Source organism: Cyprinus carpio, chromosome B6, assembly GCF_018340385.1.
Source record: "Cyprinus carpio isolate SPL01 chromosome B6, ASM1834038v1, whole genome shotgun sequence".
In the NCBI taxonomy this organism is placed as follows: Eukaryota; Metazoa; Chordata; class Actinopteri; order Cypriniformes; family Cyprinidae; genus Cyprinus; species Cyprinus carpio.
Genome location: NC_056602.1, coordinates 23563001 through 23581044, shown reverse-complemented (window position 1 = coordinate 23581044; position 18044 = coordinate 23563001). Strand labels below are relative to the sequence as shown.

Here is an 18044-nt window from a genome sequence, read left to right as displayed (position 1 = left end):
GAATCCTTCTTTGTAAAATTTTCTGTTTTTGTTCTAATTTTTAATTTGTTCCTGTTTTTTATTATTATTATTTTGTGTGGTTTTGTCATTTTTAGTAGATTTAATATATGTTTATTTTTTTTATTATTTTTTTTTTTATTATTCATTTTTATTTCAGTTTTATTTTTAGTTGTTTTAGTACATCATATTAAACTAAATAAAAATTAGAAATGCTGCTTTGGCAACTAGCTGAAATAAAAAGGTTTATATGTTAAATATTTTATTATTATTTTTTTTATTTTTAAATTAGTTGTAATAGAAAGGTTTTTTGTTTGATTTTCAAAAAAAGTAAAGGCCACGCCTCCTCATAGATTAATTTTAGTATAGTTTGTTTCAAGTAAAATATGTTTCTTTAATGGTTTTTATTTTAGTTTTAGGTTTAGTTAACTATAATAACCCTGGAGTAAACAGTAAAAATAATAAAAAATAAAATAAAATAAAATATCACTGAATATGACATTTACAATTCTGATTTAAAAATCTGACTTTTATATATGAGAATAAATAAAAAATGCTGGCAGTATCACTTTAGTGTGCCGTTTTTGTTTGTTTGTTTGTTTGTTTTACATCATTCTAACTCCCATTTTAACTTTTTTGTGCTTGATTTACCTTTAGTGTGGAATGTAAAATAATAATAAGTAGATAAATTGAATAAGTAATTAAACTGAAGTATTACACAGAAAGATGCAAAATGTTTTTGCATGGCCTTTTAAATGTGAACAGAATAATAATAATAAAAAAAAAAATCTGAATCAGCCTCTGAATTCTGTTTGGTTTCTAGTACCTGTTCTCTCATTTTTTTTTAAATAGTGCCAGAATTTCATGGCACCAGCCAAAAAATACAGAGTATGCCTTGAGGTTATGTTTTAATTCATGAAATATTTTATGAATGATAATGCATCACGCTTTCAGAAACTACTGTTTATCAGTAGAGTGTATTTGGTGCCTTGTGCTGTAACAACAGAAATTATTAGTAATTATTAAGATTTATTTCATTTTCATTTTCACTTTGCTTACAGAGCTTTTCCGGTGATCTTATGATTAGAAACATCCAGCTTAATCATGGTGGGAAGTACGTTTGTCTCATCGACACAGATGTCGAGAGTTTGTCTACTGACGCAATATTGGTTGTTAAAGGTAGGAACAAATTATTTTCGGTTTATATTTCCACATGCACAATATTTGCCATCTGCGCCCACTGTTATGTGTGTGTGTGTGTGTGTGTGTGTATATATATATATATATATATATCTATATATATATATATATATATATATAACATCTGCGCCCACTGTTATGTGTGTGTGTGTGTGTGTGTGTGAAGACCTTCTTGCAAGGTGTGTATTTCATTGAAAGGGCACTGCTAATGTAGCAAGAGTTCAGAGAGTGCTAAATGTGTCACTTGGGATGTTTTATGGGGCCTTGTCTTTGCTGCTGTTTTTGTGAGTCACATTGGTATTCATGGCCATTACGCATCACAGTTCTGTCCCAGGTGTTTGGAGAGGAGCTGTTTATCATAGAGGATGTCTTTAATTGGCTCATTTACACATTGACTAAGCAGCAAGACGGCCCCCAGAATGCAGTGCAAATGAAGAGAAAACATTTAAATGGCAGAAAGTTATTTGGAGCAGAAATGTGAATCATTTAATTGCGCATATACAAGCGTGCACACATACACACACCTTGTTGCCCTTGCTAAAACTCACGCAAGCATGCCCAAGCACAAACCGCTCGCCATGTCTAACACCTTAGAACACACACTCCTAAACAAATAGTTGTCTTCTTATCAGCGTGTGACAGTTTATAAGTCATCAATATGCACAGTGCATGGACCCAGTTTAACGTTTGAGCAGGTGTGGAGTATAATCAAACACTCCTAATTAATTCAATTCCATATGGGCTGTGTGATCGAGTCAGGTCCCCCCAGCCCCCCAGACTTGGTTGTGGTGGAGGAGGTCACAGACAGCACGGCCCAGCTGTCCTGGAGCCCAGGCCAGGACAATGGAAGTCCCATTACTGGATATGTGATCCAGGCCAGGACTCCTTTTACTGTCGGCTGGCAAGCTGTCGACACAGGTACATCATCACCCATCATAGACATATACCATTGTGTGTCATCTTAACTGAAATGCTGAAAATTTAGTTTTATATTTTTGTTAGTTTTATATTTTATTTTTGTTATTTTTATTTATTTTGATATTGACATTTATTAGATTTCATTTTAATTACTATATAATATTTGAATTACATATATATAATTAACTAGATAGACAGACAGACAGACAGACAGATTTTACTACAAATTTTAAATGTTTGAACACTATGTCTACTATTTATTTTGTTATTTATATGTATTTATTTTATGATTTTTATATAATTTTAATATATTGTGATTTGAATTAGAATTTTAGCTTTTGACATTTTTATTAGTTTTTAATTTTATTTAGTTTATTAGTTTTCTGTAATTGTAATATATGTAGACATTTTATTTTCAGAATTTAAAAGCTGCTGAAAACAGTTGGGTTATTAAATTTTTTTGTGGATGCCAAATTTTAAATGTTTGCTATTTTTATTTATTTTGCTATTTGTTATTGTTGTTATTTGTTATTTCTATTTATGTATTTTATGAGTAAAATAATAAATGATGTGTGTGTGTGTGTGTGTGTGTGTGTGTGTGTGTGTGTGTGTGTGTGTTTGTGTGTGTGTGTGTGTGTGTTTATGTTTTTTTTTTTTTTTTTTTTTTTTTTTGGTTTTGTCATTTTATTAGTTTTCAATTTTATTTAGCTTATTTTATTTCAGTTTTTATTTTAGTCATTTTATTGTGTAAACATTTAGTGCTTTATCTATTTTATTTGAGTTAGTTGCTATTGTATTCTACTGTTCTTCTTATGCTCAGTTCCTGAGGTGATCAATGGAAACACTCTGACTGCAACTGTGGTGGGTTTGAACGCTTGGGTGGAATATGAGTTCAGAGTCCTGGCCAGTAACAGTGTCGGGATGGGAGAGCCCAGTCCCCCGTCTACCAAGATCAGAACAGAAGATGCTAGTGAGTATGCTAGTGTGAGACTTATTCCAGACAGGCACTGAAATTGAAAGCACTGGAGCAGACCATACATCCTCAATTCTCCCGTCATCTGTCACATCCATCACTTTTATTCCACATGCAACACTCAAACCTATTCTAAAAACGCATTCTTTTATTCACAAATTTCTGAGGGATGGTTTAAAGAAGGTAGAACCTCTGTGAAAGAGATAGTTTAGAGCCTTTTGTGATGAAAATTTAAACACACTTTTGATGCTCAGACATACAATGAAAAATCCCAATCAGAGCTCTGCCGGCAGCATTTTAATCTCTTCTTTGGGTTTTGCCTGCAGTGCCTGACACGGCTCCCACTGATGTCGGAGGCGGAGGAGGTACCAAATCGGAATTAGTGATAACATGGGAGGTAAGTCATTTGTCAGATTTTACTGCTCCCTCGGCCAGCCTGGGCTAAATGCCGGTGCTTAATTGTGTAGAATGAAATGTAGCCATTTTATGATCGTTGCCTGCACCAAGACCCTTCCCCTCCCGGCCTCCGGACTCCAGGCTTTACTACTTCTCCAAATGGAAGTTAACTCAGGGCCATGGAGTTTCTTTGAAGTGTATTTCCTTCACAAATAGGCTTCTTTCTGTTCAGACACATCATGGAGGAAATAAGGGTTTAGCAAGGGAAAAGTCTAATATTCAAAATAAATGCCTTTATTTGAATTTTCAAAGCCTTTTATGAACTGTATTAGTGATTTAGTCTATTTTAGCTAACCTAAATATTAAACATGTTGGAGAGCTATTTTTGCCTACTATTCTGTAACTAGTGGCACAATAGCAACTTCAGTAAAAAGCAGAGTGATACAAACAGTAAAACACTTTTGGAAAACTGTTTTCAAATTAATATATACACTAATGTTCAAAAGCTTTTTTTTTTTTTTTGGTGGAATTAATAAAACGTTTAAAAAATGAACAGTAAAATGCTGTTCTTTTGAACTTTCTATTTCACCAAACAGGCTAATCCTAAAAAATAAAAATAATAAATAAATAAAACATATTTATTACAAAAATAAAAAGTATTTTTAGTTTTCAGTATTGATATTAAGAAATGTTTCTTGAGCACCAGATCAGCTGTTACTATTTATGAAATGCATGAAGAATCATGTAACCATTTTAAAATATATTAAAATATAAAACAATTTTTTAAAATTGTATTTATATTTAACAATATTACTGTTTTTATTGTATTTTGATTAAACAAATGCAGTATTGGCAAGCATTAAAGACTTCAATCAAAAATATTAAAAAATCTTACAGACCCCAGTTTTGGTGGTCTTGTATGTTTGAGAGGAAAACTGTGTTTATTTTTTCCACCATATTTGTCATCATTTCGCTTTTTTCAGGTGACTTAAGTCCTTCAAATGTTCCATCTAGTCTCTCTACTAATATGAAGTCATGAAAACAACATACATAATAATTAAAGTGACTTGAGAAAGAAAGTGCACTTTAAAGTGCTAATAAAGCCCTGTTGTCATGTGGGTCAGTTGATGTGCTGACCTCAATTTGTTTTAATATCACTATAGTTTTGTGTTTCACTCTGCCTGTTCCAGAGGAGTTGCAGAATGGAGAGGGCTTCGGTTATATCATTGCTTTCCGGCCAGTGGGAATGGTCACTTGGACCCGAGCCGTGATCTCGGCACCCAGCGTCACCCGCTACGTTTTCCGAAATGACACCATCCCCCCGTTCTCCCCATTCAACATCAAAGTAGGAGCATTCAACAACCGTGGAGAAGGACCTTTCAGCAGTATTGCAACGGTGTTCTCTGCAGAGGAAGGTAGAGTGGATTTGTGTACATCAGCACTCACAATCTCAAACTCATTCACACAGAATAAAATTTTTCTTAACCAGATTTTTTGAGATTTGTAGTGATATCGAAGTTTAGGCTGATAAAAACAACTGCTGATTACTTATTTTAAGAGTAATAGGCATATACTTTTAGTCGTTTAGCAGATGCTTTTATTCAAAGCAACTTATCAATGAAGACAAAAGGAGCATTCAAAACCAACAAAAAAATATGTGCTTTTCTACAATGTTGAAATTGATATGGCTATGATATGATATTATATGGTATTCTGGTCTCTAGTTATAGACCATATATACTACCATTCAAAAGTTTATTTTTTTATGTTTTTTAAAAGTATTTTATGCTTACTAATGCTGCATTTATTTGCATTTATTGTGATATAATATTACAATATAATATATTTTATGTTGTAATTTATTCCTGTGATGGCAAAGCTGAATTTTCAGCATCATTACTCCAGTGTGCAGATACTTAAGAACTCATTCTAATATGCTGAGTTATTCTTATCAGTGTTCATAAATGTAAAGCTACTTATTTGTAGTAAACCATAGTGAATAGAACATTTCAAAGAACAGCCTTTATTTGAAATAAAATTTTTAAACAGATTATTTACTGTCACTTTTGTAACTAATTAAAAATATTAATTTATTTAAAAAAAAAATGTTTCAATGGTACTGTATGCAAATCTGTCTGTTTTTTATTTATTTTTTTCTTGTCATTATCCACTAGACTGAAATTTTAAACAATAGCAAAAATAACACATATTTGCTTTAGAAAATTAGCAAAATAATACAATTAGTTCTTAACACTAATCCTCCATATAAGCCTAATAGTCTGAGCCCTGATGTTATCTGCTTTCAATTTTGGCCTAATCATCCGGAAATACTAATATAGGCCAGTCAGCAATATATTGTGTGGGTCCGAGGAGCTAAAAAATTAGGAAAACACAAACACAGTCAGCAGTAGTCCTTTCACGTTCTCAAACACTATCTCGGTTCCCTCCCTTCGCACATACAGGTGTGACCTTGAATGAGAATGATGGAATAAGTTGATTGAGACAGCTTACGCCCCTCCTCCCTTGTTCAAGCTGCGAATGACAACCCTATATTAGTTATTGCGGCTATAGGTTACAACAAATCCTGCTAGACACTATTCATGTGCTAGAGTGTTAATTGAATTTTCCCAGCAGATTGTCTCCTTCTCTGTCAGTCATAGTTCACATTAAAATGAAGTAGGGCCTCTCTCAGGTGAGACCGGGGCTTCATTCTCTGACTTAATCCAATTTTACTTCGATGGCTGTGTAAAGCTTTTTGAATAAGAGCCTCAACATCTCTCCGTTTCTCCACAGTGCCGAGCGTAGCACCGGAGAGAGTGTCAGCAAAAAGTCTGTCGGCGGCCGACATCGAAGTTACCTGGGAGCTGATTGCGTCGACCCCTGAAAGAGTTCTCGGATATGAGGTTTGATTCGCATTGTCTTCCTGTTCGCCACATTAAATGTCATGTTTTCCCTGTAATAATGCGATCGGGATCTGGAGCGATTATTAAAAGTGCTTCTCACCTCTCCCATGCCACCTCAAACATGGAGAATGCCAGTGTTTAGACAGGACCGCTGCTTTGTTAAATGTCTGCGGCTCTTAGAAGCTGGATGAAAGCTCTCCACTGGCCTTTCAGGAATGCAAAGAGAGTCTCGCTTTCTCACAAGCCACTCTCTCCATCTCTGTCACCTCTGCCCTGTGGCACAAAACCGCTACGTTGCCATGGTAGCGGCCATATTGTCTGGAAAGAATAGAACTATCATGTCACTGGATTCTAGATGAGGGGAAAACTTTTTAGGTTTTATTTTTGTCTCGTCTTTGGTTAGCAAGGACTGAAAGACCAAATCAAAGCAGCATGGATCAAGGAACTGCGCTGTATGCGTATATTCCATTTATTTGTGCTCATGGATGTTTCCTTTGAATGAAGTGTTTGATTTGGATGGTTAATTTTTTTAAACTATCACTCCATTTCCTTTTGCACAAAACCAAACTGCTAATGCAGATGCATCTACTTTGCATTTTTCTAAGTTAATGCTACTTTTTAAATATCAATTATGTTATCTGTGTAATAAATTGGACATCTTGTGATTCAGTGGAAGCAAGAACATCTGACTTCTTTTCAATTCATGACTTGGAATTTGCATTGCACTGGTCACACCTACAGGAAGCTGAATTGGAATTAAATTCGGAATAACTTTACTTGCATACTTGCAATTGCAATTTAGAGTAATTCAACACAGGTAATTAATTCTGGGAAATATAGTGTTGTTCTTCTCTGATCCACAAAAGTTTGTTAAATATAAAATTTACGGTTCAATTGAAATACTACTGTTCAAAGGTTTGGGGTCAATAAGGTTTTATTTATTTATTTAAGTAATTAACAAGTTTATTCAGCACTGACGCATTAAAGGCTTTTACATTATTACAGAATTTTTATTTCAAATAAATGCTGTTCTTTTTAACTTTTTATTCATCAAAGAATTCTTAATAAAATGGTTCAAGCTTTACACAAAAATAACTGTTTTCAATGTTAATATTAATTTAAAAAAAATGCACAAAAATCTGCATATTAGAAAGATTTCTGAAGAATCATGTGACACTGAATACTAGAGTAATGGCTGCTAAAAAATTCAGTTTTGCACAGAAATAAACATTAAAAAAAAAAATAAAAAAATAAACCGTTATTTTAAATTGTAATAGCATTTCACAATATTACTGTTTTTACTGGTTTTGATCAAGTAAATGCAACCTTGTTAAGTGTAGAAGACTTCTTTCAAAAGGTAGGATTTTTTCTTTCAAAAAAAATAAATAAAAAAAGTAATAATCTTACCAACCCCAAACTTTTAAACGGCTGTGTAAACAAAAAAAAGTCTTAATATCAGCTAAAAGTAACCAAAAGACAAAATACATATGACTTCCTTTGAATTTGTTCATTTTAGTTCTGCTTCCTTGCATTCTCTATTGAGTTAAAATCTTGCATCCTGTTTGCTGCCTCAATTTAAATTTAAGAACTGAACTGGAGTGAATAACTGAATTCTCAATTCAAGTCTGAATGATGCAATGTACTACATCCTGCAAAAACAAAGAGAGAGCAAAAGGTAGAAAAGAAATAATTCAGAAATATGCCTCCCTTGGGCAGATCTCATTAATGTCTAATTTTGAAATTGGCTTAAATTGTCCTATACTTAATGCCTCAATACTGATATTACATATGACCTGGGGTTAATAATTGATTATTTCATTTCCGCTGCCTAATTGTTTCTCACCTAACACACAGCTAAATGTTAATTGAAATTTCATATCCTCAAGAGAATCTACATACCATTTCAAAAGAATATCATATTTCCAACAGCCATAGATATGTTCTCAAGCTTGTAATCAAGTCATGTTGAAAGACTCATTAGAAACCTCAAATGTAATGACTTTCATACAATGTAATAAATTCCATGCAAATCATATCTCACCTTCTTTGGCTGCAGATACAAATTCTTGGCATTTACTTTGTATATTTTCCTGAGATTTAACACTTCAAACCTAATTAATTGATTTCCATTACAAACCATTTAAGATGAATGTGCCAAGATTTTTTATTTTCATAGTAGCACTTCTGCTTATTTAGGGTCACACTGGGTTGCAAGAGTGATTGTAATTGTTCTGGCAGAGAGCTGTTTACAACTAAAGTCAAGGATATATAAAATGCCCTTGTTTTGTGTCCTGGCGAACAGGTGGTGTACTGGGAAGATGACACCAAGCCGGATACAGTGGGTAAAGTGCGGATAACTGGAAACTACACAGCAGTGAATGTCAGCGGCCTGCAGGGGAACACTCAGTATTATCTAGCGGTGTGTGCCTTCAATACTGCAGGAACTGGCCCCCAGTCTGTACCTGTCAATGTTACCACCAAAAAACCACGTAAGTACTGTCCATTTCAAACCATTTTCAGAGAACCTTCCGTGATCATGTGTTGCTGACACGTTTATTCCATGTGTGCATCTGGAAGATTTACTCATCCGCAATATGTTAGTAAAATGTTCCATGTCGGGTATAAGAACAACATTCTATGTATCTTTTTTTATCTTACATTTACCTTTATTTTTTACTCTGCTGAATGTTATGGGAATCTATTTTTTTTTTAGCTAACATCAAATCTTTCAAAGTTTTCAAAAAGCTTTTTTGCTTGAGGCACCTAGTAATACATAAACTAGCAGAATTGTACACACACACGCTTTGTTTTTTGAGTTATGTCTGTGAAAGATTGATACCTATAACTTTTGGACAGATCACTAAGTCTACAGATATGCTGTGAACCTGCTGTGATATGATTTAAAGGTTTTTTTTCCAAGTGAATGAGTTTTCAACCATCTATTTTTGTAGTAGTGTAGTGAAGTCACATCATGTTTATTTATAAAGCATTTAAAAGCAGCAGAAATTGACCCAAAGGTCTGAACAACTCTTACTAAACTTAGATGCTAAATTAAAACCAGGAATAGTCAATAAAAAACACACAATCTCACACAACATCAAACTGTGGAAACTAATTCTATCTAGTTAGGATGAATCACAGTTTCCAAGTCAGTCTGTGATAGAACTGGTTTTGATTTAGCAACAGATATGAGCTGAAAGAAACTTCCCCTGCTGATGGCATTAATCTGCTTGTCAAACATTTTGGTGTTATCGAACACGGTTGCACAATTGATCGCACATTGTGAACCCTTTCTTTCTTTTTCTGCCCATTTCTTGTGATACACAACAAACCTCAGCACCTGGACAGCCCCCTCAGAATGTAGAGTGGAATCTGATTGGCTCTCAGCTTGTGCTGCAATGGGATCCCGTCATCGCTCTCGAAACTGAATCTGAGGTCACGGGATACATAGTGAGTGACATTATCTCTCTGCACCCAGAAAATGCATTGGGATATTTAATAAGAGTTTCACTGAAGGTAACACATTATTTTCCCTTTACCAGTTTGTGAGCTGAACAATTGTGAGCTGAACAATGACAGCAGGAACTACAATGCATATTTGCATCTGATACTACTGATATACATAATAAGGGTTAACGGAGTGCAGTAATTTAGCTACAAAGATATGGCAGTTACGTGGCCGAAAAACAATCGTTTGTGTGTTTTATAGATAAGAGCACAGCATATGCTATTTCATGTCTCGTTCCACCTCTCTTAATTACACATGCATGCAATTAACAGCTCTCACAGTGCTAATTTCCCCACAAGGGAAAACAGTCATGAAGCTCAAGGGAAAAGCACTAGCCATTAGCATCAGTAAACATCATCTAGAAAAACAGGGCAAAACCTGTGTTTAACTCCTTTCATGGTTTTATATGTCATTACATCACTGTTGTTGCTTATACTTAGAGACTATCTCTAAAAATTAAACTACTACAGACATGAATGAGGCCTCAATCAGATTCCTGTATGTATATTGTATTGCCATAATAATACAATGAGATTACAATGAGGCCTCAGTCAGATTCCTGTATGTATATTGTATTGCCATAATAATACAATGATGCCATAATAATACAATGATGGACTTATACTGTGGGGGCTTTTTCAGCAAAAATGCCACTAATTGCAATAAACTGATGGACTTATACTGTAATTCATTCTATTTAAAAATAAAGAAGAAGATTGACAGCCTTAGTTTTAATTATTCTGAATGAAGCTCTTGATCGATTTGGGTGTCATCATCTGCAGGTGCTGTACAGAAGACACCGGAATAATGACGTATACTCCATCATCACCAACAAAACCTCGGTTGAGTTGACCCTCGATCCGAACGACAACTACGTCATTCAGATCAAGACCCTCAGTGAAGGAGGCTTGGGGGAAGGAAGCGAGCCCATCCACATCTACCAGCTCAGTAAGTCATTTCCTGTTGCCGTCTTTTATTTCGTCTTCCGCCGGCATTGATGAGCTCTTAATGGGGATTCAGTGAGTTTGGATGCCTAAATATTTTGCTCTGTTCACTTCAGTCTTTCAGTGTGTCGTAGAATCCGACCTTTTAAGAAATGCACGCTCCTCTGCTATCTATCTCTGTCACTGCACAGCCAGAGCTGCATATAAATGAGTAAGAATCACCCCCAATGCCTTCACTCCTTCAAATGGGAGGCGATCAAAATGTGCTTGACTTCCCTCCCCCTTCGTACAGAGATTTGCTTTCAGATTCAACCCCATTCTTTCAGAGGATTCTTTCCTCAATAATGGTTCTTTCCAAGAATAGGGCATATTAGATGCAAATGGTGATATGTGATATGTTAGATCAGCTATAACATGAAAATATCAAATGTTTCATTTGTCAAACTGAGCCATTCAACCAAACCATTGCATATTTTTAACAACATATGATAAAATGTATTGCTGTGTATTGTTACAGTACATTTTAGAACTAAATACTTGTATATAATTACAAATTATGATATTTACTATTTGACTTGAATATATTATTTAATATAGAAATATATATATAATTTTAAATTAGAATGTATTCAATTTATATTTAGTTTAGACTTCCTGATGCTGACAATTTTCTTAAACAATTTTAAACCATATTTTGTTCTTGAACATTGCGTATTAGGTCCGCTCCACTGTCTACATTATTAGGCAATTTCTCTTTGATTTAGGAATGAGCTGTCTGAGAATTGAAACCACAGTGCTCTATTTCTCTCCTTTGGGAGGTTCTCTTTGATTTAGGAATGTGAATGGGTTGTGTTTGCGTTTGCTTACAGGCATGGGTGCCCGTGGATCCAGAGCAGGAAGGCTGTGCACACTCTCTCTCTCTCCGCTCCTCATTTGCGCTCTGTCGACGCTCAGTGCCTCCTGATGTTTGCCTCCCATGAGCACCAGACCCAACCACTCCAAGAAAAACACACTTTCTGCTCTTTGCTTATACAAGGCTTATGTTTCCCATCACAATCTGACCAGATGGGATTCCCTAGCTCCGGCAACATGTATGGAAAAGCCAGATATTGAAATGTCATGGGAATGTTGGCGAATTCATCATTAGTAAACATGGCAGAGCCCTGCAAGAGAGTCATTAGGGTTTTTGGGATGATCTAGAGTACAGTAAAAAAAAAAAAAAAAAAAAAAAAAAAAAAAAAAACTTTTCTAATTGTGTATTTTTGGTTTCTTTTCCTGTAAAAAAAAAAAACCACTTCCCGGATGATTTACCCTGACAGAAAAACTGCATAAAGTATTAAGACTTGTTTTCAGAGAATATGGCTTGAAGTTTATTTTCCTTATTCCATTGGTATTTTTATTTATTTATATATTTGTTATTATTTCTAACCAAATCATTATGCTTAAAACAAGGAAAAATGTTTTCCAATGGGTTAAGAAAAATAAACTTTGAAAACAAATCTTATTAATAGGAAAACAAGACAGAAATAGTTTAAGATTTTTTTTTTTTTCTTCATATAATGTGACAGTTTCTTTGGCACCCTACACACAGGAAAAAACAAACACAAACTGCTTTTGTTCTTTGTATAATACGCTTCTTTATGCAGTGTGCCAATGCGTCATCTTTTCCTCTGATCCATGAGAACAATCAATGCCTTAAATTCATGTACGCACCAAAGTAGATGAAAATAGTTTTGCAGTTGAGGACAAGGGCTAAGAAACCAGTTTTGGTGGGAGTTGCTCTTATATATATTGTGGATTTTTGGATCTCTTGTGGTTTCATTGTGCTAACTTAGTTCTGGGTCTGGGTTAACAAAGCCGTGCATTGATTTGTCCTAATGGGAATCTTCTATTAGTTAAGAAAAGAGTGTCGCCATCCCGCCTCTATTACAGTGCAATCGACTCCAAAGGCTCCCTCTCAGTCTCTTTGATGGGTATTAGCATTTTGTTCGATGCTTCATGTCGGTTAAATTATTGATGCGTTACGCATTAGACACTCTACACAATTAAGGCTTACTTTTCCTGTGAGTATTTGCTCTGTATATGTCATCTAGCTGAACCATATTTAAACTTTTGTGTTATCTGCAACCCATTCATGCTTTTTAATATATACTGTTACAAAATACAAAATGCCATAGAATATGGTTTCTGTTACTGTACTTAGAAAAGTAAGCTTTTGAAAGGCATTCATGCCTCACACACTTCCACCTGTACTTATGTCCGTGAGTGTTAGTAAACTGGCATCTAAACTGCAAAACAAGTTGTCAAAAACTAAGTGAGGAGATGTGGAACACTGCTGGAAGGGTATCAAATTTTTATAGCTCTAATGGCCTTGCAGATGTGAAAAGACTGAAAGCCTTGCAAACAAGTACAAGTCTGATGCGTGAAAGTCCCTAGAGTTCCCTACCAGTCTGAAAAAAAATCTGAGTTGTTCAAGGTGGTTTTCCATCCTAATCCTGTAGTATTGTTCAAAAGACACAGTAGGGTTGCACTATAAATAGTATTTTATTTGTGATCACGATTATTGTTTCTGTCAATTAATTAAGCTCCTGTGTCTGCAATATAACCTACTGGTTATTTATCATACTTTTTATTTGTTTTATTTATTTATTTATTTATTTGCTTGCATTATCTTGCATGTGTAACAAGCCTCCATAAGCTTTCATGCTTGGGGTTGCCAGATGTCAAAAGCTTAAATCCCCCAAATAAGAGATTTTCTTTTAAAGGGACACATTTTCTGCCCAGTATAATACTTTTTGGTGATGAACTGTAATAAATCCAAACATGGATCACAACAGTAATGTTTGCGATTTTGGTTGCTGAATAGATGCACTTAAGCAACCTCCATGCCACAGTACAAAATCAGTTTTTATATGATAGGGTAAATATACAGTAATAAATCAAATAGATGAGGCAAATTAAACCATGTATATGAGCTGATGTTTTCTTGCGAAAGTGTGATAATCCCAATTAGAGGTAAAAAGTAATTCCTCAAAATACAAGTATGGCGTTAAAACAGCACAGAGAAACAATATTATTGTAATCACTTTCTAAAAGATTTTATTTATTTTTTTCAGCTGATGAATGATAAAAACACTGACACCCAATTAGAATCCATCCTGTTTTTACAGTGTTCAAGCATTTAAAAGGACAGACGACAAAACTGCTCAAGCTTATAATAAACATAACAATATTGTGCATTGGTGTGGGCGCTAATATAGTTGTTGTTTATAGTTATCTTCGTAGTTCTCGCTCTTGGTATGAACGGACCTTAATAATCGAGAGCATACATTTTGAGCAAAATATAAGTGATCTGTTCAGTGTTATTTCACAGAATATTAGTGATCAGTTTAACCATTATCGTGCAGCCACATGATGATATTGGATTACTAGTATATTGGTGATCATATCTCACGCTGATACCCATCTAACACGCACTGTATTCTGAATTTCTCATTTGTACCCTCAATGAGACAAGAGGCGAGTCACTTCGGGGGTGACCTTTTAATGCAGAGGTTCGCTGCCAAGGAATAGTGCCTTCACTGGACAATATGTTCCTGGCTCTGTCATGGCAGTATCAGGCTGTAGAGTCCATATTTTGCACTTGTTCTTCTCAACGTCAGAAGAAAGCACAAGGTAGTGAACCAAGGTGACATAGCCTTCCTGCAAAGTCTCCAGAACAGGTGCAGCACAGCCCATAAAGACATGTTAAAAACATTAGCGAAGAAGATAAAAAAGAGGCAGCAGAGTCCCAATCAGGACAGCCTATCTGTACTCCTTCAAGCATTCATAAAGGTCTGGGAACCTTGATTAGGCTGCAGTGGCCCAGTCAATGGGATATCGATTTTTCTGCTCTATATTGCGACTTTCAGAATGCAGACTCTTGATTGACTGATGTCTGTGTTCCTGTCAGCCGTCTTGTGTGGAGTTTGTGCTTCGAGTGTCTGAGATGTCCTTGCCCTTCTCCCATTCAGAGAGTTTGAGTTTTAGCAGAAAGATGCAGAAAACAAAGAGAAGTTTCTTGAAGAAGAATAAGTTACATTTTGCAATCCTAAGCAGTAGTCGAAGCAGGAGAAAAACACAGAAACAACATTTCAGGATATGCAGACGTACACTACAGTTCAAAGGTCTGGGGTTGGCTCGATTTTTTATTTTATTTTTATTTTTCATTGGAAGAAGTCTCTAATATTCACCAAGTCTGCGTTTATTTGATCAAGAAGTAAAAACTGTAATATTGTGAAACAGTATTTAAAATAACTGTTTTCTGTTTTAATTTTAAAATGAAATGTATTGCTGGGATGCAAAGCTGAATTTTTAGCATCATTATATGCTGAATATTTATACCATGATTCATTGATAAAAAGAAATTATTTTATGAATACAAAGTTCAAAAGAACAGCATTTATTAGAGAAATCATTTGTAACATAAATGCTTTGATCAATTTAATGCATTCTTGCTGAATAAAAAAATAATACTAAATTCCATAAAATCCCTATGTTACATCAAAGAAGTAAAGTGGGTTGCAAACACAACTTTAGAGCCTCTATTAGTTCTAAGTTTATTTTATGGTGTTCTTTATAGTTCTATAGTTGAGTTTGTCTCTTTGAAATTACAACTTATTTATAGTTCATCTATTATTTTGAGACATTTTTTTTCAGCATAGGAAAATGAAAGTAGACATTTGATATGTAATATAACTATATCATATTACAGTAATTACAAAGTTAGTGCTGCTTCTCACACCCCTTGATACTAATGGTATGTTCGTTTTTCCATGCGCTGCTTTTCCTCCTGCTCTTGGTTTGTTCCAATGTGCCCCGACCCTCAGTTACAATATCTGCGTAATGATGCATATAAACACTGAAACAATAATTGTTGTTTAATAGCAATGATTTCTTTGGTACTCTTAAAATTGTGAAGTCTAATTTGCCTAATTTTGTGTACACCGTATAATTAGCGAGTTTCATTTCTACACATTATGGTTTCCCTTTGGCAAAACTTTGATATGATATAAAACTCTGAGCTGTTAATAACAGATCTTATCGCTACAATCCAATTATGTTTTTAAGTAATCTGAAATGAAAAACGACAATACCTTGGCCAGATGTAAATAGTGGCTATATATTTTTAGAGTCGGCCAGCATTGATAACCTGACGTTTTCTACTGCACACGGCCCTGAGAATTTAATACTGATGTATTAATGAATAATCTCTGTGAGATGACTTACATATAACATGACATTTTCATATTGAAAAGTAACTGTTTTGTCTTGTATACTAAAACTGTGCATGTGGAAAAATGTTTAGTGCATATGTGTTGAATTTTATAATCCTGTTAAAAACGTAATAAAAATGTCAAAAGCCTGGATGGCTGCTGTATTTCATTGGGGGCTTTAAACGGATAGAATTACATTACATAGTGGGAAAACGGTAGCCTCATTAGCCACTTGTAATGTCAAACTACTGTTTTGAAAAAATCTATCTATCTATCTATCTATCTATCTATCTATCTATCTATCTATCTATCTATCTATCTATCTACTGTATCTACTGTATCTATCTATCTAAAGTACAAACCCAATTCCAAAAAAGTTGGGACACTGTACAAATTGTGAGTAAAAAAGGAATGGAATAATTTACAAATCTCATAAACTTATATTTTATTCACAATAGAATATAGATAACATATCAAATGTTGGAAAGTGAGACATATTGAAATGTCATGCCAAATATTGGCTCATTTTAGATTTCATGAGAGCTACACATTCCAAAAAAGTTGGGACAGGTTGGAATAAGAGGCCGGAAAAGTTAAATGTACATATAAGGAACAGCTGGAGGACCATTTTGCAACTTATTAGGTCAACTGGCAACATGATTGGGTATAAAAAGAGTCTCTCAGAGTGACAGTGTCTCTCAGAAGTCAAGATGGGCAGAGGATCACCAATTCCCCCAGTGATGCGGCGAAAAATAGTGGAGCAATATCAGAAAGGAGTTTCTCAGAGAAAAATTGCAAAGAGTTTGAAGTTATCATCATCTACAGTGCATAATAGTGCATACTGTACATACTGCATCGATTACAACATCATGGCTGCGTAGAAGAAGGATCCGGGTACTGAAATGGCCAGCCTGCAGTCCAGATCTTTCACCCATAGAAAGCATTTGGCGCATCATAAAGAGGAAGATGTGACAAAGAAGACCTAAGACAGTTGAGCAACTAGAAGCCTGTATTAGACAAAAATGGGGCAACATTCCTATTCCTAAACTTGAGCAACTTGTCTCCTCAAGACGTTTGCAGACTGTTATAAAAAGAAGAGGGTGATGCTACACAGTGGTAAACATGGCCTTGTCCCCCCACTTTTTTGAGATGTGTTGATGCCATGAAATTTTAAAATCAACTTATTTTTCCCTTAAAATTATACATTTCTCAGTTTTATAAACATTTGATATGTCATCTATGTTGTATTCTGAATAAAATATTGAAATTTGAAACTTCCACATCATTGCATTCAGTTTTTATTCACAATTTGTACAGTGTCCCAAATTTTTGGAACCGGGTTTGTATATTACTTTTGCAATCAGAGCAGTATCTGGCATAAAATCAATGAGGATCGCAGAAAACAAATTTACAGTAACTACAGGCAACATTTCATGTAATGGTATGTTATTTTGTAAAAACTATTTTAAATTAACCCCCAAGATTTTGTTGAGCTGAAGAGGTTTTCTATTTCCCTAAAAATGTTAATATTTCACTGGCCTAAAACTTGCTGACTTTGCTCACACAGGGTATAATCACTTACCACAAAAAAAAGTGAATATTTATACCATATTCACTTGGTATAAATACAAAAATTCTAAATTAAAAAAAGTACAAAAATTATATATTATACAGTATATATATATATATATATATATATATCTATATATATATATATATATTATACTTTATATAATTGTATATATATATATATATATATATATATATACACATATATGTATTTTTTTTTTTTTTTTTTTTTTTTTTTTTTCATGAAGTTTTTTGTATTTTTCCCTATATATATATATATATATAGTACTTTTTTTTATTTAGAATTTTAGTATTTTTAAGAACAAAAAAACTTACGTTTCTCATTATGCTACTGTATATCATCAAATGTTGGATTCAATC

At 34.2% G+C, this 18044-nt stretch overlaps 1 protein-coding gene across 1 annotated transcript in view; it reads left to right on the top strand.

Annotated features, from left to right (window-relative positions):
- The window catches only part of cntn3b (contactin 3b), a 60092-nt gene extending 43849 nt beyond the window's left edge, over positions 1–16243 (top strand). Inside the window, exons 14-23 of the mRNA XM_042726366.1 lie at positions 1059–1176; positions 1957–2115; positions 2936–3085; positions 3415–3485; positions 4665–4899; positions 6278–6387; positions 8690–8876; positions 9725–9837; positions 10678–10843; positions 11709–16243. Coding sequence (XP_042582300.1) covers positions 1059–1176; positions 1957–2115; positions 2936–3085; positions 3415–3485; positions 4665–4899; positions 6278–6387; positions 8690–8876; positions 9725–9837; positions 10678–10843; positions 11709–11803 — 1404 coding nt within the window. The 3' untranslated portion in view covers positions 11804–16243. The remainder of the gene's footprint in view (positions 1–1058; positions 1177–1956; positions 2116–2935; positions 3086–3414; positions 3486–4664; positions 4900–6277; positions 6388–8689; positions 8877–9724; positions 9838–10677; positions 10844–11708) is intronic.
- Positions 16244–18044: the final 1801 nt, after the last annotated feature.